The sequence below is a fragment of the Carassius auratus genome, chromosome 17, assembly GCF_003368295.1.
Source record: "Carassius auratus strain Wakin chromosome 17, ASM336829v1, whole genome shotgun sequence".
In the NCBI taxonomy this organism is placed as follows: Eukaryota; Metazoa; Chordata; class Actinopteri; order Cypriniformes; family Cyprinidae; genus Carassius; species Carassius auratus.
The window spans coordinates 22,967,770-22,992,199 of record NC_039259.1 but is presented as its reverse complement, the minus strand read 5'-3'; the positions used below and the strand labels follow the sequence as shown (position 1 = coordinate 22,992,199).

Genomic DNA, 24,430 nt, shown 5'->3' with positions numbered 1-24,430 from the left:
CTTCTGAACTTCATTTAAATGATACAGAAACTCCTCAATCTCAACAATAAGATTTATTCACGAGGCATTTTTTGGTCAAAAGAGATCTCCTCTTTTGAAATTCCCCCCGAGACAATAACTAAACAGATTTGAACCATACAATTAAGAAATACAACAACCATCACATGATATATACACAAAATCAAAAGGAAGTAAAACAAATATAAGTTGCAAAGTCTCAAATTGTCTCTGTACAGACAGTAAAAGAGTGCATGCACCAGAACGTGTGATTCTAAAAGACCTGGCTTTGCATTAAATAAATACTGAAAACTCACACAATAAAGACATTCAACAGTCATCTGAACCAGCCAGACAACATGCAAATAAAAAACAATAAACTTGTACAGTTCTCGCCAAGTACGTTCATGCACTTGAGCAGAACACAGCAAACTGACATCTATGTGTTAAATCTACACATTAATTTAACTTCATTTACTGCAGACTTATGTTGACATTACCATAGTAAGACTGTGCTTCAGAAGGAAACATAAAAGAAGTTCAAGACACAGATTCGGTAGAATAAACACAGGGTGCACTGATAACAATAACCAAAGAAGAAATAACACAGGAGGTCATGGTTTAGAACAAAAAGAAAATGGATTTAAACATCATGATTGCAATAACTGTTAAGAGACATGCCTGAGCAAATGATATCAAAATCATATGACATTCTCGTTCTAGTACCAGTTTCATCTTAAAAGCTTCCCATTGCCAAATACGGTTATATACTGGAGGCCTGGTTTAACTCGGAGAAAACAAATCCTGGTTAGCATAGTTGCCAATTCATTTCTATGTGGAAAGTGACATATTTAATAGATTTGGCTGTTTTACCCCATAAAACACACACACACACACACACACACACACACATATATATATAATAATAAATTGTGTGCAATTTATATAAAATATGATCAAATATATTTTTATGTAAAATATGAAATACACTTATAATTCAATAACCATAACTATAACATATATATATATATATATATATATATATATATAATTTTAATTTTAATATTTACTAGTTATGATTTTATCATAATTTATTTCAACCAGCACACCGAATAAATTACGCATAAATACAAATCATTCAGTAATAATAATTACATAAAATAATAATAATTAAAACATACAAAGGAAATTCAGTTTGATGGATGGTATATGACCGGCTCAACTGTTTGAAATAAAATATATTGATCATCTTCAGTGATTTAACTTTTTATTAATGATCAAAATATTGTAGAATCTACTGGAAAATTATTTCCCCCCCTTGATTAATAATTGAGTAACTATGATAACCGAGATTTGCCTCTTTGCTGACTTTATATCTATCTATAACTATATCTATATCTGTAATTCCTCAATATACATGTATTGCTTTCCTGTACCTAAAAACATCTTTCCATAAGTCCATTCAAGCCCATCACAGGAAAATGCTACGTCCAGGCTACAGATGATTATGTCCATTATTATATCTTAAGTACCATGATGGTCATTCACTTTTCCAATGAATAAAAGACAAAACTCTGTCAACCAAGTGTTAAGGTTTTGATTTAAGACACTAGAAATGAAGTCTTTTAACATGAGGTTCAGTTGATGGCAGTAAACAGTGGGCTACTTGAGTCAAAAACTGGCCAAAGTGGTTTCCTGTGCCTTCCAGGGGCCGGACATCGCCTCGATTGGGCTTCATCCGTGACAGCGTGACCCAGCAAAGGCCTACGTACCAGGATATCTCAGCATTAAAGATCACGGAGGCTACAGAGAAGAAGAAACGAGTCGCCCCGTCCTGCTATGAGCTCGGGGACAGCCAGTGTTTGAGCTCATCCATGCCTCTCTGCACTCGTCCGATGTAGAAATCCATGTTATGGAAAAAGTCTGTGCACACACTGGATTGGGCGTCTCCGAAAGTGCAGTAGAGCGCAGTCCCGCCCACACTGATCACCACGGTAGCCAAGCACAACAAAAGGAGGAGCAGCCAGGAGTCTCCGCCCACCTCATCTGCATATTGCAAATAAGCAAATCAGTATAGAATCAGAACATGGTCAGTTTGAATACTGCAAAAATGAGTTTTTAGAAACCAATAGCAGTTCTTACCGTGGTCCAGGCCCTCGTCAGGCTCTCGGAAACGGACTTTACGCTTCGAAATGGGTTTAGGGGCGGCAGGGACAGAGCTGGTGGCTCCTTCCAGAGAGGCTCTTCTCTTCAAGATCGACACAAGACCAGCAGCTGGAGTGATCTGAAAGACAGAGGGCAGGTTACTGAGAAAGATTCCTGGATTTACAGGCTCATAGTGTATCCTGAAAATTAGGAAGTGTTCTCCACTAACATACTTCACCCACTAGATGTCACTATGAGCTGAGTGGGCAGGAAATGCATTGCTCGTGTATGTAAGACTTAGCCTTTTTTAATGTATTTTTTTGGCTGCCTGGATGTAGGGTTCAGTGTGTAAAATACAGCGTTTTACCAAATTACTATTATTAGTGTTTTTTTTCTTTCTGATTTAAGAAGAAAAATTCCCAATTGTCAGACTTACATAGAATAAGCACTTTCTTATATAAATGCTTTTTAGGTTTTATTAATTTGTTTACTAAAATATAAATAAATGTTAAAATAAATATAAAAACTACAAACCCACATGAAGATCTACAGTTTATAATTGTAACATTTATTTATATTTAAGATTTAATATTTTCTTTTATTTGATAGTTGTATATCACAGTGAAAAAGACAATATTTTAAAGAGTTTATGCAAATCAGGTTTATTAAAATACACTGATTAAACTTAATTTAATTCAGCAAATGGACAAGGCTACATTTCTCATTTACACTTAGTTTAACCTGATGTCATAAGAAAAACTAAAAAATAACTTTATAAATTTATAAAAAATATACAGACAAAAAATATAAATGTATAAAAAAAGCACAAAAACTATAATGGTATCTTAATTATACTAAAATGAATGCTTTTTCTTAAATGCATTAAAACATTAGAAACATTTTTGAGACATTTAATTTCAAGTTGTACTCTCTTTACATACAAAATAATGATGTATCAGAATCATCGTTCATTAAGTAAATATTCTGAATGGAATAAAAATTATGCTGAGTCATTCTTAATGGGATAAAATAAATTATAATACTAAATAAGTGCTGCTGTTTTAAAAAATAAAACAATACATTATACATGTTCTTTACTATTCAGGAAAGAGCTGGAATCCATTGGCTTTACCCCTCTTCATAAATTATAGACATTAGAATGAAAGTATTGTAGATGGTGAGGAAAGAGATTCAGTAATGTTATACATCGGCCACCAAGGAATGGAAAAGGTCACAGAGAGGTCAAACTGTTAAAGACCAATCAGCACTGAGAATGAGTGGACATTCTGAAGAGCTGTGGTCTGACCAATCAATACTGAATTCCATGAATAAATCTGAATATATAATGACGTGAGAGAGGCTGCATAGTGTCATTATTGTTAACTTAAACTATAAGTTAAACAATAAAAAATATATTTGAATTGAAATGAGCTGAAATAAAATATCAATAAATGAAAACTTAAAAATTAGAAATGGAAAAAATAAATAAATGAAATTTATTGAAATAAAATGTGTACGCTAAATTTCTAAATATACTAAAACAGAAAATAAAATAAAGCTATATATATATATATATATATATATATATATATATATATATATATATATATATATATATATATATATATATATATATATTTATATTTATATATATATATATATATATATATATATATATAAAAATTTTAATCTACATTTTGTTAGCTTTATTTTATTTTCTGTTATATTTTTAATTCAGAAATATATATACATACAAAAGCACATAAAATTACTAAAAGGTAAAATAAAATAATAAAATAAAAGTTAGAGAGTCACTAAGTAAACAACAAAATAAAGAGAAAAAAAAACACTTAATTAACAGAGGAACTACTTTACATTGACACCATTAGGTTGTTTTCTTATTTCATTCTCATTTGTAAAAGACTAGCAGGCTTGTTTTTCATTAAAACCCTTGCTGTCCACTTATTTCACCCTGACAGCTTCCATATTTGGCAGGATCTGTCCCAATGAAAACAAATTTTCAAGCACTGCAATTATAGTTCTCTATTTTTGCTCCATCATATCATAGCAGTTACATTTATCAGGAGAGACTGAAGCCAAACAGAACAGAATGACTCAATTCCACAAAGACTTTAAAAAGCAGGAGAGCAGAGCTCACTGTACCACTAAACACTTATTAAATGTCCAAAATAAAACTACTAAAGCAATAAGGCACATGAGGATGTGTTTTACCATGGTAAAGGGTGTTGTTCATCTCTAATGTTCTTTGAAGATCTCTAATCCAACTTTAGCGACAGAACTATCTGTTTCATTAAAAAGCTTAAATACATTGATGTAACAAAGTAGAGGTTAACTATACTTTAACACTTAACTATAGGCTTGGATGTTAAACTCAAAATGTTTTGCTTTAAATCTCTCATAAAATAACTTATTTTAGGAAGTACAAAGTGCATCATCAGTGTGACAAATTAATAGGACTAATTACAGATGCATTAATCACTTGAGTAAATGACACTTGAGTAATTAGACTTCTAAACACACCACAATGTGGTGAGCCTATCACGAAGTGGACCATTAACTGTGAGCAATCAGCAGAACAGCCCAAGAATAACACATGCTTATCATCGCTAATGAAAGTTTCCAGCTCCTCGAATGCACTCGGATGACGCACCTGTATAGAAAAAACATCACGTTTGCTCCAATGTCACCAATGTTTGCTCTCTCTGTGGTCATTCAGCATTATAAATCACAAATGGCCATAGTAACTCCATCACTGACCAGACATGCAAGACAAGATTGTGTAAATCTACAACACATTGGGTCAGCTGTAGAGCTTCAGATTAAATCCATGTCCACTGCTGCATCATTCATTACTGAGTGAACAGATACAGCAGAGATACTTGGAATTAAAGATAGAATGAACAGTTATTTGATCATGTGATGATATGTATTAAAATAGAAAACTGTAACAACAATATTGTAATAATATTTCACAATATGACTCTTTTTACTTTAGTTTTGATCAAATAAATACAGCCTTAGTGAGATTTAAAAAACGTTTAAAAACAAATCTCACAGGCTAACCTTTTGAATGTGCTTGGACAAATGTCAGCAGTGCTGATGGGATATCATACTCTGGCAGTGCTGTGTACTTGTTCTGGACAAGTCTACTACAAATGAACCGATAAATAATGAGTATTGCATGTTTTAATGCATGGTTTTCCAGGTCAGTAGGTTCTATCTGGTTAAAAAGCATCAAAAGGGAAAAGGGAAAGCTCAGACAAATGTTCAAAAGTCAAACCATTTTAACGAACTCAACAGATTTGACAATTGACGGTGCAGGCTGAAGGTCATAATCCACGTGTGTGCTGATAAGCGCTATCATTGTTGAATCACAACTCTCATGCAACATCTATTCTTGCACACAAAAGAAGATATTTTTAGAAATGTCTTAAAAGTCAACGGCACCACAACATTCTTCAAAATATCCTCTTTTGTATTCCACACAATAAAGAGAGTCAAACAGGTTACATAATTTTTTTAAATATATATATTTAATTTAATTGTATTTATCTTTTATTTTATTTATTTATTTAGGGGGGGGGTGACATCTATGACAGCTGCAACCAGAAAGTTTTTTTTTTTTTTTTTTTTTTTACGATATTAATACTTTTTTATCACTGCTCCACAAACATATTAAGCAGCACAACTGTTTTCAACATTGATAATAATAAGAAATGTTTCTTGAGCAGCAGATCAGCATATTGATTTCTGAAAGATCATGTAATGATGCTGAAAATTCAGCTTTACATTACAGGAATAAATTACATGTAAAAATATATTTGATTATAAAAGTTACTTTAAACTGTAAAAATGTTACACAAATGTTTTTTTTTCTTTTATCTTACCGACCTCAAACGTTTGAATAACAGTTTTATATTGAAAGCACTAAACTAACACAAGATGCCGCGTTATATACTAGTCCTGAAATCAAGATCCCCCCCGCCAAGAAACAGCACATCACATGTTTGGGAACAGAGCACAAAAGCGTTTAAGACACAGGATATTGGCTTCATGAAAGCCTGTATTGTGCTGGCAGAGATCAGTGGTCCAGATTCCATTGTTGATTGTCTCATTGAGGGTGGAAGTGTCATTATGACATCATCACACTGCTGCTTTTACATTTTCATTCAGCTCTGACATTCAGGGGAAAGGTCACCCTTCAGGTCACCCAGCTCTCCCAATCACTACTGAGATTCCGACATCTATTATGTATGCTCTTATCAGACGCCTTCTTACCTCCATAACTTACAAGAAATAAAAGAGGGGCCGGGACTTGAGATCATACAAGCTGAGCTTAAAAAAAACAAGCACACCAAGAAAATAATCCAAAAACGCATCACGCTTCTATGTGAGTCGCTAATGATGTGTTCTTGGTTCATTACAAGTTAAAGGGACAGTTCACCCAAAAAGTGATTTCTGTCATCACTTCTGCACGTTCTTTCTTCAGTGGAACATAAAAAAAGATATCTTTATAGAAGTCATCGGTCACCAAAATGGTTTAGTTACCAACGTTCTTCAAAACATTCTTTTATGTTCTGCAGAAAACAACTTGTACAGGTTTGGAATAACATGAGGGTGAGTAAATGACAGAATTAACATTTTTTTTGAGTGAACTATCACTTTAAGAACCATTGAGACAAGCGGTCGGTTATCACAGACAATTATGACTTGTACAGATTTGTTTTTTACAATTATCTAAATAAATTATCAATTATATAAATAATATGAGTCTATGTTATGTCTCTTGTGTTAAATAAAATCATGCAATTGTGTTACTAAAACAAAAAATATTATGCTTGAACTTCTTTAGATTCTTTTTGTACAGATAATTTAAATAAATGGTCTTATTTTAAGATATTATTAGATGCAAAATTGTCCTTTTAACATTGGTAATACTGTTATAGTTGGAAAGGGATTTATGATACCTGGAATATTCCATTCAGTCATTGACTAAAGTAGCAAGAGGTGATGTAAGATGACATCACTATGACATCACTGGATGTTATCATAGTTTCATAGTTCAAGTTCCACAACAATGCACTTTAAAGGGTGAGGTATGCCATTTTTTTCTGTCAATGAATACACTTTCCATTATCCCAACTTACAATATGGACAGTTATTTAAGTCATTTATAGGTTGTTGTATTTTTATTGATTAAACTAAACGCTAAACTGTCGCTAGCAGTACAGGGACACACTTTCCCTATAATAAATATCTCTTAGATTTGCATACTACTCACAACATATGCAGAATATTAAGTGTTACCACTCTAAGAATCAGCAAAGTGCTTTAAGGGCCTAATTAGAAAGACCTTTAAAACTAATCTGGTCAGAAATCAAACCAATTCTCAAAACAAAGCCATGCCAAGCACAAAACAACAAATAAGCCTCTGTCATTTGAACTAAATTGAGTGAAAATCTGTCACTTACCTCTTCCACCTGTATGCGTTTGGCCAAGTCATCCAGCATGGACACATTCATAATATCAAGCGACTCCACCCCGTTCCCATTCTCCTCTAGATCCAACTCTGCAGTTTTCTCAGGAGTTTCCCGCTCCAGAGGCAGCTGATCTGCTCCTCCTTCCTCCAGCATCAAAGCCTCCTCTTCCTCCCCTCCATCTTCCTGCTTAGTGTGTTGGACGGACTCCACCATATCCTGCCCCGTATCCACAGTGTCCCCCGTTTCCTCCGTCACGGGCTTGGCCTCCATGTTGCCTGGTAGAGCAGTGTCCATTGGTGTTGCATCCCTGTGGGAAGCTTCCATGCTTACACTCTCTTCTTCTGCTCCTGCATCCTCACAGGCTGGAGAGGAGGAGCTGTCCGTCACAGCCGAGGAGGAGGAGGAGGAGGGGGTCATGCTGCTGTTCACTCTGGTTGGATTGTGGGGCGGTGCTGTTACAATCTTCATGCTGGATGACTTCCTGTTGTGCCTCAGATGTACTCCGATCCTCCATAACCTTCCCTGTTTTAGATTAAGAGAGAAGATGGTTTATATGAAACTAATTATAACTTTTTTTTTATTACAAATATTTAATTTGAATAAAAAAAAAAACTATTTTTTTAGGTTTAATATTTGTAATAATTATTGTTACTATTATTTGAGAATATTGTTAAAATATTTTTGTTTAATATATATTTATTATTTTATATACTGCATATAAAACAATACAAAGTTAATTTTTATAATAATTAATATATACTAATTATTAATTAAATATGATAAAAATTACAACTATTTAAAGAAACCTTACATTTTGTATTATATAAGGGGTGAAATCGGATGGTTCGTCACGATACGATATCGATTCTCATACCCAGCAATATGATATTTTTCGATATCTCAAAATATTATACGATATGATTACGATTCAACTCGATACAGGAGTATATCGACCGATATCGATATTTTGATATTATATATCTATTATAAACAACCATCTACATTTTTATTAACTCGCACCTGCAACCAAAATATAAAACAAGAACATTTATCATTTATCAGAAAATAAATACAGTACAACAAAAACACAAGTTCAATAAACAGTGCTTTTCAGGTTTTACAATTTAGCATTCACACGGTCTAGATGCAGCTGTCTGTTTGCGAGCTAGCACTTCTGCGCTGAAAACTTCTCACACAGCATTCAACTGCTCCGCCAATAAACCAGAGTGTTTTAATGCTCACCTTTTCCCTTCGGGCAGTCCTTATATTGATTCCTGATAAATGAGTTTGAGTGAGCATGCACGCGTTGGACGGACATTTTATGAAAATGTGGACAGTGCCATTTAAATGACAGATATCAATATTTTAGGTGTGGCATCGATGCATCGTATCTATGTATCGATCCATAACGAATAATCGTTACACCCCTAATATATAACTATAACGTTTTAGAATATATTAGTTTTTTTTAATGCAATTATTTTAAAATAAAAACAAACAATAATTATACATTATTTAACTCAAAATAAATAAATAATAAATAAATATTATTAAAATATTAATTAGTATATTAATATACTTATAATAAATTATAATAAATATATGAAAAATGCTGGAAAAAATAGCATGAATAGTATGGTGTACTATGTCTGATTTCTTTGGATTGAATGGCGGCGTGGTCATATGACCATCAGAGCCTTGTGTACAACAGAACAGATCGATGGCAGACGATCAATCACTATAGATGCTTCCTGAGCCTGCTGCCTGAAGCCCTGTGAATCAATAATGCAGGACTCCACTGTTGACTGTTTCTCTGCTCCCTTGGCGGTCATTAACGCACAGGGGGCGCTGTGCTGCTCAGAGACAGGATCTAAGTGATGACAGGTCACTGTCAGAGATCAGAGAAAGACACACAACAACCAGTGCCAGGCCGATACAGTCTGATAGTCAGTTTATAAAAACTGCACTCTCCCTCACTGTAGCTCCGCCCCTGCTTTAATTGCGTTAAATATTTTAGCAAATTAGCATGTTTATTTTAGATTAAGGTTTTATTTATCTTTTAGTTATCTATTTATTTTTATGAAAGGTCATTGTATTTTTAATAGCCATAACATTAAAATAATTGCTTTTTAATATGTGTGTGTGTGTGTGTCACAAAGCCATTCTAGAGTCGGTGGGATATATTTTTATCAATCGCCCAAAAAAACATTGTATGGGTCAAAATGATCCTAAATCATTAGGATATTTAGTAAAGATCATGTTTGATGAAGATATTTTCCTACTGTAAATTTATCAAAATGTAATTTTTGATTAGTAACATGCATTGCTAAGTGTACATTTGGATAATTTCAAATGGGATTTTCTCAGTATTTTGACTATTTTGCTCCCTCAGAATCCAGATTTTAAAATAGTTGTGTATCAGCCAAATATTGTCTGATACATCAATGGAAAGCTTATTTATTCAGGTTTCATATTATGTATAAATCTCAATTTCGAAAAATTTACACTTAAGACATATTCATATTCACATATTCTGTATTGAACTAAATATTCTTTTTCAGTAATTGTCGAAAAACACCGATTTTATTTTTAGAATGACTTTATGATCAATTTAAACATCAGACAATCAGAAACCATAGTTCAGGTCGACATCTAACAGAGGGCATGATATTATGATGAACTTTTGGATCAGGATTCTGCATGAACAAGCAGTACGAGTGAATGCAATCAATCTCTAACTGGTGCGTCTGGGATGTTACCGGTGCAGCACAAGATGCACCTGCTGCAGGAGTCCCGGCCAAGCAGCCTGCTCAACACACTCCAGAACAGGTGGCTGGGTAGAGGATGTGTGTGTGTGTGTGTGTGTGTGTGTGTGTGGTGCTGCCATGCCTGGCATGTAAAAGTGAAACCGGGTCAAGGAACTCAATGCGAGAAACGCAGTGTTCAGGTAACATACCCCAGCAGCACATCAGCTGCGAGAGCCACTGAGAAAGATAGTCTCATCAATAAGACATGATCTGGAGGGACAGGAGGGAACTCTAACTCTGTGTGTGTGTGTGTGTGTGTGTGTGTGTGTGTGTGTGTGTGTGTGTGTGTGTGTGTGTGTGTGCGCTTGAAGAAGGGGACATGGGGTTTGCCTCGTCCATGGATGATGCAAGAATCTTTCTAGGTGACTAGGTGTACACAACTAATATTAAAAGAAAATTAAAACTGATCCAATTTAGGTACTTAATACATGTTAAGTAGTTTTATTTGCCATAAGAATTTACTTTTTAATAAACATTTTTCTGAAACAACTGTTGAGGTAACCACAGTGAGACCAACAATATAAATTCCATCGTGTCTTCTCACAAAATAGAAATTAAGATTTTTTTAAAAAACCGTACTGTATATATTTGGAAATAATAATATATGCATATAATAATATATAATATGTAATGCATGTATGCACATACTTTTTGTAAAATCTAAATCTTAATACCTATTCTGTGTGAAAACTGTACTTGATGGAAGGTTTTAGAAAAAATATTGAAAAAAATTTAATATTACACCTATATACAAGAGCACTCAAATATGAAAAATTTCAATGACAAAACCTTTCAAAAGTAAAAAGTTGAAAGGATTAAGAATAAAATAATATCTACAGAATTATTATGAATCATATGAAAATTCGACATAGTTGTAACCCGGATCAGAGTAAAATAGGAATTACTTCTGCATAAGCTATAATATAAGACGACTCATATTATATTTTGTGAGAAACTGTTTCGTTCTTGAGCAAATCAGGAACTACTTTTGGAATCAGCACCCCAAAATTAGTAAGAAACAAGTATTGGATTTCCTTTAGTAAATATGATGCAGGATGGTGTTATTTCACACTGAATAAATACATAAATACAGACATCATATTATGGAAATTACTCTGATGGTAGGGAGATCGTTTTTTTTTTTTGTAGTTTTTTATTTATTTATAATTAACCTGTTAAATTGAAATAAATATATCTAGCACATATAAAGTATTAAATCCAAGATGATGTGTTTTTCTGTAGTTGATGGTCTATATTAGATGGTCTGGCCTGTCATTGAAGAAATAAACTCACCTGAGCTGTAGGAAAGCTCTTGCGTGTTGAGGTGTTGCTCTCCTCCCTGTGTTTCTCTGATCACACTGTTCCTTTGCACTTTGGACAGCTCGCACTATGAACGCACGCAGACAACACTGACATTCACCCTCTGGTCTTTAAACATGGATTTCTTTTTTTCTTATTACAGTTACATACATATACACACACTGTTTCAAAAGTGAGCATCAAAGAGGCAATCTTACCTTCTCAGCGCTCCATGCAGGTCTGAAAAAAGACAAGAAACAGTGAAGTGTCAGTCAAAATCATCTTAAGGAGCTATCTGTATTTTTTTTTTATCTCGCTCCATCTCTCTCGTAGCGGGACAACATGCATTAAAAGGGGACGCAAATCTAAGGTCGCTCCGCTCAGCGGGAATCTAATATTAGCGCGGCACATTTCCCTGACTGAAACTCTAGCACTTGTCTCAAATTGCTGAAAGCACAGCAAAGGGCCATATGCTTAAACCATTACAGGACTACAAACTGCAGCCAGAGCACAGAAATGAGACACAGGCGAGCTAAATTTAGGAGGGGAAAGAGAGAAGCTCAGGTGTGGCTGCCCGTGAAAGTGTCTGGCCCGGAGGAACGGGACAGAAAGACACAGCTTTTACCCCGTACTTAAATTTGGTAGTGGCTCGAAAGGTTAAATATTTACTTGTACTCCATTTACAACACTGCTAACATATTTTTATAGAGCTCTGTAAGACATCTGATCTAGGAAATTATGCATTATAAAAGAGTGGAGAAAAATACTTACTTATAGGGAAGCAAAAACATGTATAAAATAAAATATTGTTGACCCAATCTGTGTGGCTGAAGTAATGAATTGTGGAACAAAAGAAAGTATAAAATGTAAACAATATTAATAAAAAAAAAATTATATATAATATATATATAAATAAAATAAAAAGTGGCTAATCTATTGTAGAGAGCAATATAAAAAAATAATAAAAACAAAGTAAATAAAAAATAAAAAGTTGATCACAAGACTTGATCTGTTTAGCTGAACTAATAATGTGTGCAATGAAAAAAATTAAAATACAATAAATAGATAAAAACATAATAATATAACATAATAATAATAATGTTGCCCTGATCTTTGTGGCTGACACACACACACACACACACACACACACACACACACGCACACACACACACACACACACATATACTGTATATATATATATATACACACATATAAATGTTTAAAATTATAAAATATAAAATTATATAAAATATTTTTGACCTAATATGTGTGGCTAACCTATTGTAAAGTGCAATAAAAGAAAATAATTTCTGCATAAAAAGGTGTGAATTAAAAATAAAATAGTGTTGAGCTGATCTGTGTGGCTTAACTAATGGAGTATGTAATAAAATAACAAATAAAGAAATATACAATGTTGACCTGATCTGTGTGGCAGACTAATGTAGTGTTCATGTGCAGTGTGCACTCACTGTCTGTGTGTTCTGCAGATGTGTCTCAGTTTCTCCAGGTGTTCAGCATCCAGCTCAGTGTCTCTGTCTTCTGGACCGTCCTGACACTGGCCTACCAAACTCCATCTCCTCTCTGATCACATAAAGACGAGGTTAAAAGGTGTTCTGTCTGGGTAACAGTTTACCAGAATCCACTTACCCCACTGCTGCTGTAGGGCGTTGAGGTTGGACAGCAGACGCTCGTGATAGAGTCTCTCTAACTGTATGAACCTGACTGCTCTCTCATCTGGAAAATGCTCTGGTTGAGGAAAATCTACAAGAAGCGGAAAACCCCAAAGCACCAGTGCACTTTACAACAGTGAAATACTATCATATAAGACAATGACAGGCTGCGGTAATGCACTGAATCTAATACAATAAACAGCATTATATCCATAAACATCGCAAGCATCCCCGATTCAGTTACAATAACAAAGGCAATAGGGTATAAAATAGGAGCTATAATGGAAAAAGCGTCAAAGGCTGTTTAAACACACCATTACACATTTCCTCTATATTATCATATAATTGAAAAACAATAATATTAAGGATACAGTCCTCCTCACGCATATATGACTCTGCAATCTGTAAAAAAGAGAGTTTAGCCCAGAGTTATTATACATTACACAATGAAAAGCATCATTAGGTAACACTGTACAATAACTCTAATGTATTACATTAAATAAAACAGGTCATTAATTAAAGTACATTTTTAAAGTGATTTATTCTGCTACACCTGCATGTATATTATTGTTATCTGAGGTGCAAAGACTCCTGACATCAGCTCTCTTCAGACGTCTTGCAGGGTAAAGTTGAAGTGAAGAGGCAGGATGAAAATCACTACAGCGTGTATCTCTCTGAGTGTGGACATGAGAGATGTCTCACCGAGTGGGTGGCAGTAACACGTCTCTTTCATTCCTCATCCATCTAATCTTCATGAGGCTGCTCACGACTAAGAGATCTACATAAACGAGGCACTAATTCTTTGTTTTTCTAGAATTTTTTTTTTTTCAGCACTGATATTCAAAAACATTGCTTTTCTTTGTTTGGTTCTCTACTGTTTTTTTTAATAAATTCAGTCCAAAACGCTTAATTTACAGACTCCATTTTAAACTTTTTTTGTTCGTTAGTAAGCTTGTGTTAGTGTGTTGGCATGTGTTGATAACATTGACTGATAGCAGCTCATGATAGGAAACAGAATAAAATTACTGAAATAGGTTGAAATACTGTTATCAAAAATAATTCTAATAAAATTTTTACTAAATAAAAAAAAACTAATAAAAATTACACAAGTTTGTTTTTCTGAAACGTGGGGATATCTCATAGGCGTAATGGTTTTTATACTGTACAAACTGTATATTCTATGGCCCTACACCAACCCTACACCTAACCCTAACCTCACAGGAAACTTGCATTTTTACTTTCTCAAAAAAAAAAAAATTCTGTATGATTTATAAGTGTTTTGAAAAATGGGGACATGGGTTATGTCCTCATAAGTCACCCTCTCCTTGTAATACCTGTGTCATACCCATGTCATTATACAGAGTTGTGTCCTCATATGACAATAAAACAAGAACACACACACACACATTATTAAAATCTTCTAAAATCTAAATGTACATTATGCGAGCCTGTTTTCACCACAGGAAAAAAATAAAATAAAGGTAATTTAAAATTCTCACTCCCTCTTTGAATTTTGAGTTTACATCTTCAAATTTGTTGTTGTTTTTCACCCTTTATTTTTTCCCCACCATGGAATAAAAATTAAAAAAGGTAGTATATATCTCACAGTTCTCAATTTTCTTCTCAGAACTGCAAATGAACAATTCTGGTTTTGTCAAAGAATTGCAAAACAGTGTACAAAGTGTGAGACTGAAAAGCATTATTAAAATAAATCCTGTCTTTTGTTATAGTTCAAATTGCCGTTCACAGCCTAAACAGCCATATATACTTTACTGATCCTATGTTAACATAATTATGAATCATATGACTATTTCTGACCTGCTTTTGCAGCTTACTTTTAATAAGTGGTCTGGGTGAGCTGAGGAAGGGGCTTTGTTGTTCATGTTTGAGTTTACACAGAGCACTTAGAAAGTCAAAAGAAAATCCAGTTATCCAATTTGTTGCCTTTAAAACCTCTTTTAAGAACAAAATCCACAGGGGGAATAAATGAGAGCAGTTCCAGCAGAGTCGTCTTGCAGCTTCACATAAATCTCTCCCCAGGATGAAACTAAACCAGCTGAGCAAAGAAGTTCTTGTAAAAGATGTTGAATAACGTCAAGCTCAAATAAACCTTTTAAGGTGCCGGCTTCCTATCAGATTCATCATGTACCGCTATCAGTCAGTGTTATCAGCACGGGCCAGCAGCAACAACAGATTAACATGAGCTTATTAATGAACAATGTGGAACAGCACAGGAGAATTCATCTCTTGTTCTGGCACACACACAATAGCGAAGCAGACTGAAGTTATAAGAGGTTTGCACCATCTACTGGCAACGAACAGATGCCCACACAAACTGTTACTAGGTCACACATCATTTTCAGAATCAAGGTTTTTTTTTTACATATTTTTGTCAAATGTATATTGCAGAAATACATTTTTCATTGTTTTGCTAGCTAAAGATAAAGTACACTACCGTTCAAAAGTGTTAGGGTACGCATTAAATAAAATCAGTATATTCGAATGATTTTTGAAGGATCATGTGACACTGAAAACTGGAGTAGTGATGCTGAAAATTCAGCTTTGCATCAGAAATAAATTGCATTTTAAAATATACTCAACAGCCACTTCAATTGTAATAATGTTTCATAATATTACTGTTTTTGCCGTATGCTTTATTTTTAGTTTGAAAGTCTATTAGTAGCAGACAAGTGTTTGCAAATGAATGATGAGACATTTAGTTTTCTCACAATCTCTCACATTTCCTTTCGATTTAACACCTCATTTAGTAATTTGGAGCAGACATACACACACACACTCAGAGGAGCTGATGTAGAACAGGAGTACGAGACCTGATGGAGGCACTGTGGCAGAAGAGGGTGTTCTCCCTGCTCCTCCAGCTCCTGCAGAGACGCCAGCAGGGAGCGAGCGAAGCCCTGGGGAGATCCAGCATCAGCGTGAGGCGTCCCTTCAGGACTCACAAGCCCCTCTGACACTGAAAACACAAATAACACATCCTCTTTGAGTGGTGGCACTGACACTAACTGTATGCTAATTATTACCAATAGACTTCTTATTTTACTGTATTAATGTAGTTTAGTGTTATTTTAGTGCCATTTATACACTTCTTTTGTTTAATATTCTGAATATCTTTACTTTTTTAAAGATTTCCAGTTAGTTAATTAAGTCAAGTTATTTTTTATAATTGTGTGTGTGTGTGTGTGCATGTGTGTGTGTGTGTAATTAGCTGTTTCTCCCTTGATGTACTATAGGACCTGTTTTTTATTTATTAATTTGTTTAGTCATGGCACATGGCACATCAAAAAACAGAATTTTGCTGTATGAAAGCTAAATAAATTCACATTTTGGGTTGGGTACAAAATACTGATTCTGTGTTATTTCAATACTATTATAATATTAAAATTTGTAATTATAATTTTTTTATATATTCTCAATTTGAATTTTGAATTTTAGTTCAGGTTTTAGTCATTTTTGTTTTTATTTATTTTTAATTATTTCTATTTAGCTGTAATCTATTTTTATTGCAGTTTTGGAATTAGTAATTTTAGCACTTCAACTTATTTTTTTATTTTATTTCATTTCTAATTTCTGAAATTATATAAGCTGAAATAAATCTTAAACGAAAACCATTTCCCTCTAATTAATCTATTTATTTTCTATTTTTATTATTCATTTATTTATTTTTAGTTAACCTGAAGTTAAGCACTTAATATTTATTTATTTCCTCTTTATTTCAATTACAATTTGTTAAAAATAGTTTAAGGGGTTGTTTACATTACACTGTTTTCGACTAAAGATGGAAATCTTTTATGGTTTATGGCTGTTCATTTACATGAAAACAGCATTTTGGAGGCCTGAAACTTCACATTTCTAAAAAAAAAAAAAATGGGTTTCAAAATGCAAGTTTTTGAAAGCGATACTGTTATCATCAATCAAAACTGATTTATTTGTAAAAGTCACATAATACAAAATTTTAGTTGTTTTTGTGGGTCCTTGTGAATGGGGAACATTTTGACGATCTTGTTGTTTGTCCATGAAATTTTCCAGAAATGTGAAGTAAAAGCTAAACCACACACAGATATGAGTAACAAAGGCTTAATCTATGCTAATGCTGCAGGCTGTTTCTCAAACCGTGGTCTGGAACTCAGATATTGTCTGTTACCTGTGGGACTGGGGCTGGGTGCTGGTGAGTCTCGGATGTGTCCCTCCAGCTCTGGAGAGTAGGCTCTACTGCTACTATCCACCTCTTCCTCCTCCTCATCTTCTTCATCCTCCACCTTGGAGCTGTCATAGTCTTCGTCATCACCATTGTTGTTAGTGTTTTCCTGTCGGAGGGGCCTCTGTCCACCACGGGGCCCCTGTTCGACCTCCTCCGCTTCCTCCACCAGTCGGTTCAGGTTCTCAACCGGGCTGCAGCTAGAGTCAGAGTCATTTAGGAGCTCGGGGTCAGTTACTCCTCCCCGCCTCACTGGGCCATCGCTCTGCCACTGTCCGTCATCCATGAGATCCCGCTGACCGAGAGCATGAAGATAAACTCGAACCCCTGCAGACTTCGCAGCCACTCAACGACGCTGGAGAACAAATCAGTGGGACACGTTAATGGACGTGATCCATCATGAAAAGTAAAGAGCTCGTTGGCCTTTAAGAGAACTGACTCATAGTTTACCCATGATCTTACTTCAGGCTATCTGAGAGCAGTTTATGAATCAAAACACTTGAGATTTGTCCCTTTGTCTGTTTAGAAATTTTTGCATTTGTTTATAGCTGTATTAATCAGAGGCCAAAGGCAAAATAGATTTTAGCTAATGTTTTGTTTAGCTGTACAGCTCTGGTATCATTTCACATGATATCATTAGAGACTCTTTCAAAAAAAAAAAGGTTTCATTAACGGTCATATATATAAATGAATGCATATTGTCACGGGAGGAGCACAAGACAGACACAGTGGGCGTGGCGTCAGGCCTCGGAGAGGCTTTTATTAACAGAAATCATAAAACAAAGGGAATAAAAGTGGCCAAAAGGGGGAAAGTGTCCAAAATAACAGGGAATCTGGTGTCCTCGTCGTGCTGTGGGATTTGTGTAGGTCGGGCAGTGTTCATCAAGGAAGGGTCCAGGCAAGGGGCGGAGTCCGGCGGCCGCACGCGCTCCCCTCCTTGGTCTGGGGCGCGAGGGGCGGCGGCTTCTCCTAGCGGCCGCGTCTCTCTCGTTGGCCGCGGCGCTGGTAGGGGATGGACGGCCCGGCATCCTGGCCCGTCGGCCGTGTATACGGGTGCGGTTCCCATCCGGATCGCGGGTCCGGCAGCTCACGTCTTGGTGGCGCGGGAGACCCTCAACGCACCCTTCCTGGACCCACGAGGACACCAGTGTGCATGCACGGGGAAGAGACCGGTCTCCTGAGGAGAGGCGCGTTGGGCTTTTAAACAGCGGCGGTAATGAGGCTCCACTTCCTTCAGGTGTGCCCCATCACACGCCGCCAGCCCTGACTCGTCCAGCGCCCCTCCTCTCACACACCCACTCCAGTCGGGAGCCTGGTGAAGGGCGGCGATTTAGGACGGGGTGCCGGTGATAATCAGGGAGGAGGCAGCTGACTCGTCACATTCCCCCTCCCAAGCGACATCCCCGTCATCAGGGCGCCGCCCACACGGGAGTGCTACCATCCTCAACCAGGCTCCAAACGGTCGGAGTGGGCGGGGCTTCCTCTCCGGGCGGTCCTCCCTCTCGCAGCGCACCAGAACAGGGACAGAGAAACCGGGTTTTAGTGACAGCCTCAACCAACCACAGGGTAAAATGACAATGGAAGTGTCACTTACCCCTTGTGTGGCTGGGAGGCTGTCCCCAGTTTTCCTCTGTCCCAGTCTGGGTTCTCACGAACGTTTGCAAGCGAGAGGGAGCGACGTCACCAGACGTTTCCCAACTGCGCTGTCTAGGCTCCGCCTGCCCGCATTCTCCACCAGTGTCGCGGGAGGAGCACAAGACAGACACAGTGGGCGTGGCGTCAGGCCTCGGAGAGGCTTTTATTAACAGAAATCATAAAACAAAAGGAATAAAAGTGGCCAAAAGGGGGAAAGTGTCCAAAATAACAGGGAATCTGGTGTCCTCGTCGTGCTGTGGGATTTGTGTAGGTCGGGCAGTGTTCATCAAGGAAGGGTCCAGGCAAGGGGCGGAGTCCGGCGGCCGCACGCGCTCCCCTCCTTGGTCCGGGGCGCGAGGGGCGGCGGCTTCTCCTAGCGGCCGCGTCTCTCTCGTTGGCCGCGGCGCTGGTAGGGGATGGACGGCCCGGCATCCTGGCCCGTCGGCCGTGTATACGGGTGCGGTTCCCATCCGGATCGCGGGTCCGGCAGCTCACGTCTTGGTGGCGCGGGAGTCCCTCAACGCACCCTTCCTGGACCCACGAGGACACCAGTGTGCATGCACGGGGAAGAGACCGGTCTCCTGAGGAGAGGCGCGTTGGGCTTTTAAACAGCGGCGGTAATGAGGCTCCACTTCCTTCAGGTGTGCCCCATCACACGCCGCCAGCCCTGACTCGTCCAGCGCCCCTCCTCTCACACACCCACTCCAGTCGGGAGCCTGGTGAAGGGCGGCGATTTAGGACGGGGTGCCGGTGATAATCAGGGAGGAGGCAGCTGACTCGTCACAATATGCTAAATATTATATTTAAAAGTAATGTATTTTAAAATGTATAATATACATTGTAAAAATTACACATTTTAAGGAATACAATTATACATTATATCACCAAACTGCTGCCCTGTGTAAGCTGTAATATACTGAATTAGGAAATGCTCTTAAGTCTATATGCTCTCTCTCTCTCTCACACTCACTCACACACTGATTGTTTGGTTCCCCTGAATAGTGAATTCGTACACCATAGAGATTTTCCATAATAGTCCCCACTGGGTTTTTATAAAAGAAAAAGCATCATGCTTATTACCATTCTGTCTCATGACAGAGCTTACGCAATATCATCCAGCATCTTACAGATCTTAACGCAGACTTGCTGTTTGTTTTTCATCTGCTCAGGGGGATTCTGGAGCTGCAGACTGAATGAATGAATAAATACTACAACACTTATAGGTCACTGCGTATGATGACAACGCTTAAGGCAGTTCAATGTGCATTAAGTGAACAAACTAAGCTGAATCCAATGTCATTACTGTCTAAAAACTAAAAATGTAAAATACTATTCCTGTTAAAAAGCTGAAACAACAACAAATATAAAAATACTGGGTATTAAAAAAAAGAGGTAAAATTTAAATAAATAAATAAATAAATGTTGGCAACTAACTGAAATATAAAGTTGAAGTTGAAGTACTTCAAGATAAATAGAAATATGTAAAGATGATAAAAACGCAAGACAAAATTACTAAAACAATCTAAAACCTAAATGAAAACTGAATAATTAATAAAATACTACCCTTATTATAGGACTTCTTTTGAAGCAATTGTACATTTTTATTACATTTTTACAAATAATAATAAATAAAAAAATCAAGTAACACTGATTTAAACCTGCAGTTTTGAAACTGACTGCAATATTTTTTATTTTATTGTTAAACACTCCAAAAATCTTAATTCACTGTTTTGTTTTAACAATAAATGATTATAATTACAATAATATAATCCACTAAAATACTCAAATCACTCAAATATTGAAATTACTGTCAATTTGTGTTAATTGTTTTCAGGTCAGAGTTATGAGAATTAGATATTTAAAGTTATATTATAAGGCTTTGGCTGATAAATAATGTAAGTAAATTACAATTCTAAAGTCATTTAAATTTCTGCTTTTTAACCTTTTCTTTGCCAAATATATATCAAAGACAGGAAATAAAGGAAATGTTAAGAGCTGGCCACAAACGAATGTAACTACTGCAATACGAGTCTTAAATAATATAAGTTAAGTTTTATAGATGACTAACAAGCTAATAGACATGGACTAAAAACCACAAACACAGTACCATTTTTTTAGCTGACATTCTTTTTATTTATTTATTTATTTATTTTTACTTTTTAATGTAGTATTTGGATTTATTTTTCATCTTTTATATTTTTTAAGTACTTTGAATTACTATTGTGGATAAAATGTGATATAGCCTATAATTAAACGTGCCATGTCTTGCATATATACATTAGAAATGCCATTATGTTGCAATTCACAAGATGAACCAATGACTCATTATTTACCAGGGCGCTACAGACAGAAAGAACTTGGCTGTTTGTGAAGAGGACCTGATCCTGATGTTATTTGGCTCTAGAAGTGTAGACTGACTCACAGCAGACCTCAGGCGTTCATTGGCTTTTCTGATAACACAGTGACTCAGTGAGCCGAGGACCACTGGATCTGTGCCTGCGGTGTGTGACCACCTACGCACATCCAAACCAAATCAACGAGAATGTGGGCTTTCTATCAATTCTGAGTGACTAGAAGCGATAACAACTAGCTATTGTCTCGGGTTTGTGACCGCTTACATTTCAAAATCCAAATTCAAAAAAGCTCACCAGAAGATCTTTATGTTAATAGTTGAGACTTTAAAGGGTACAGCCACAATAACATGAGGTCAGTCACATTGTGGCAAGCACAAATTTGGGTATGTGAGCTGCTATGCTCCTTCATCCTCTTTTAAGAGAGAGCTCATTAATAATCAAAGGCAGCTGCACTCTCTCATTAGCTCCTTTAACAACATTAAAGCCTGAGGGGTGAATGAGAGAGAGAGAGAGAGAGAGAGAGAGAGAGAGATGAGAGATGGGTTTATTCATCCTGAAAAACAAGCAAGACTGGAGTAGCTAGAAACAAATGTGTCCCGTACGCACACAGTGTTCATCAGAACCATCTGTGAAATTAACATCAGTCCTCTATTCTGACTTCCTCTATTCTAAACTGAAGTAAAACTGAAACTTCCTTCTGAATGTTTTATATATATATTTAAATATACTTTTGCTCTATGGAATAATTTGTTTGTATTCTAATTGGTTAGTCTCGGCAATAGAGTGCAGCACTTGAGCTCCGGATTTAAAAATAAAAAATTCATTTTCTCTATAATTGATTTTTAACAATCATTTATAAATCTTTAATGAGAGACCTATTGTGAGATATGAGGTTGTTAACTGATGGTATATGCTTTTGTTAAAGCCATTAGTCTGTGTTATTTCAACTAATTTTATTTATTTTCTTATTTCAACTAACTTTTATATATATATATTTTGTATTTTAAAAAATTCATTTTGATTATGCCATTCGCAATGTTTTATGGGATTGTAATTCTTTTCCTCATCAATTTAAAGCCATTAAGTTCACATTGAACCTTTTGTTTTTAGGTGACTTTCAAATACTTTTTTTGCTTCAAATTAATGTTTGTAATGTTGTGATTTACCTCGTGGGAGAATTAGTTTGGTTCAAGGTTTATAACTCTTAAACTAAGACTCATTTTTTTAAATCCTACAGAACCAATGATATAGAAAAAAGTGGACTGTTGCATTCTATACTTTTAGAAAAAAAAAGATAAAAAAAGCTGTTATGTTGGTACACATTTATACCTTATCTTCCCCTAAAGAGTGCATATTTGTCTTAAAGGTACTTATCATTACCTACAGTGTACATATTTGTGCCTAAATGGTACATTTTAGTAACAAACTTTTCCGAGTATTTTCTGTTTAAGGCTGCTGTCATTATGACAAAACAAACTCCTGTCATGGTGTTCAGGATCATGATGCATCACCTCGAAATTGTTTATTGTATGATAATGGCCAAGTGACTCTATATTATAGCTTATTATGTAATAATAATTAATGATAATACCAGAAAAGTCCAGGCTAGAAACAGTAAACTCAAAATATGACCTTTGGGAGGGGTTGTGACCTCTATGGAGAGTCAATGCATTGAAATGACATTCCTTTCCTAGCCTAATCGTGACCTATTTCCCTGTATATGGAGCACAAAGAAAGTTATTTAACACATAAACAACATTTGCATATGCATATCTCTCGCTCAGGGAAGCAAAACAAACCAGACAAAACTCATCATTCTGTTTTGACACATGACGACTTGAAATAATTATTTAAACTTAAGAAACCATTCACTTTTAAAGATTATATTCTATCACAACATAATGCTTATAAACTAAGAGAGACCAACACAGGTCGTTCTGCAGCTGGATAAATAAAAGATGTTGATATTATGTAATACAGTGTGTCCATCATCACATATAAGCTATAGGTCGGACACACACACGATTCTACGTGCATAAAAAAAATCAGTCACATTTATTTATAAGAGCAGGGTAAAGCTCTATAAGAGCCGCTTTCATCATTTCTCACATCACATTTGTGTAAAATTCTATCAAAAGTGTTATCACATTAGGTGCCAGTGGTGCGGATAGTGCAGAGAGAGCTGTCATTAATTCAATCGCTAACATGCATAGCATCATAAGTGAAGCAAGCATTTATTGCAACAAAGTGCACATTTCATTTTGTTTTTTAAACGCGGATATTATCTTTCATGAATAATGTATTCAAAATAAGAGGCAGCAGCACTTACAGATCGATAGGGCAGGTGGTTAAATTCGGATGAACAGGCAACCGCGCTCTTGACTGTCGGCTGATGTGTGCTTGTGTTCCTGCTGGACGTCTGCGCAGCTCTTTCCTGTCACTCATCCGGGTTTTTCAGCCGCCTGCGCAACTCCTCCCTCCCGCCACTATCCGGGTACTTCAGCTCAAGGACTGTATCTCATGAATATTAAGTGTATTGTATATGAACCTAAATATTTAATAAATATAAAATATACCTAAATATAAAATAATTAGTTTATACATACATTTATACATGTCTATTCATCAACCAAGTCTTGTCATAGTAGGATTTGTAAATCTGTAGGGGATCATTGATCATTATATTAGTACTCTACGCCACCTTGTGGATGAGATTATACGTACATACATTATATACATTTCATAACATAATCTGTGAAAAATCTAAATAAAAATAATGAAAAAACAAAAGAAAAAGAAAATATTG

At 35.9% G+C, this 24,430-nt stretch overlaps 1 protein-coding gene across 2 annotated transcripts; it reads right to left on the bottom strand.

Annotated features, from left to right (window-relative positions):
* Positions 1 to 1,075: 1,075 nt before the first annotated feature.
* Positions 1,076 to 24,042, bottom strand: LOC113117640 (consortin-like). Of its 2 annotated transcripts, XM_026286443.1 has the most exons (9): positions 23,954 to 24,042; positions 17,582 to 17,990; positions 16,251 to 16,393; positions 13,791 to 13,821; positions 13,397 to 13,483; positions 13,219 to 13,330; positions 11,968 to 11,989; positions 11,744 to 11,837; positions 7,796 to 8,165 (listed from the first exon to the last, which is right to left on the bottom strand). In XM_026286443.1, exons 2-9 carry the CDS (start codon positions 17,919 to 17,921, stop codon positions 7,999 to 8,001), a joined length of 996 nt encoding a protein of 331 aa, XP_026142228.1. In that variant the 5' UTR covers positions 17,922 to 17,990; positions 23,954 to 24,042; the 3' UTR covers positions 7,796 to 7,998. The 2 variants fall into 2 exon arrangements, with proteins under 2 accessions (XP_026142229.1, XP_026142228.1); XM_026286444.1 differs by lacking the exons at positions 13,219 to 13,330; positions 13,397 to 13,483; positions 13,791 to 13,821; ... (1 more) ...; positions 17,582 to 17,990; positions 23,954 to 24,042 and adding exons at positions 1,076 to 2,043; positions 2,140 to 2,281 and having other exon boundaries at positions 7,635 to 8,165; positions 11,968 to 12,217.
* Between the last annotated feature and the right edge of the window lie 388 nt (positions 24,043 to 24,430).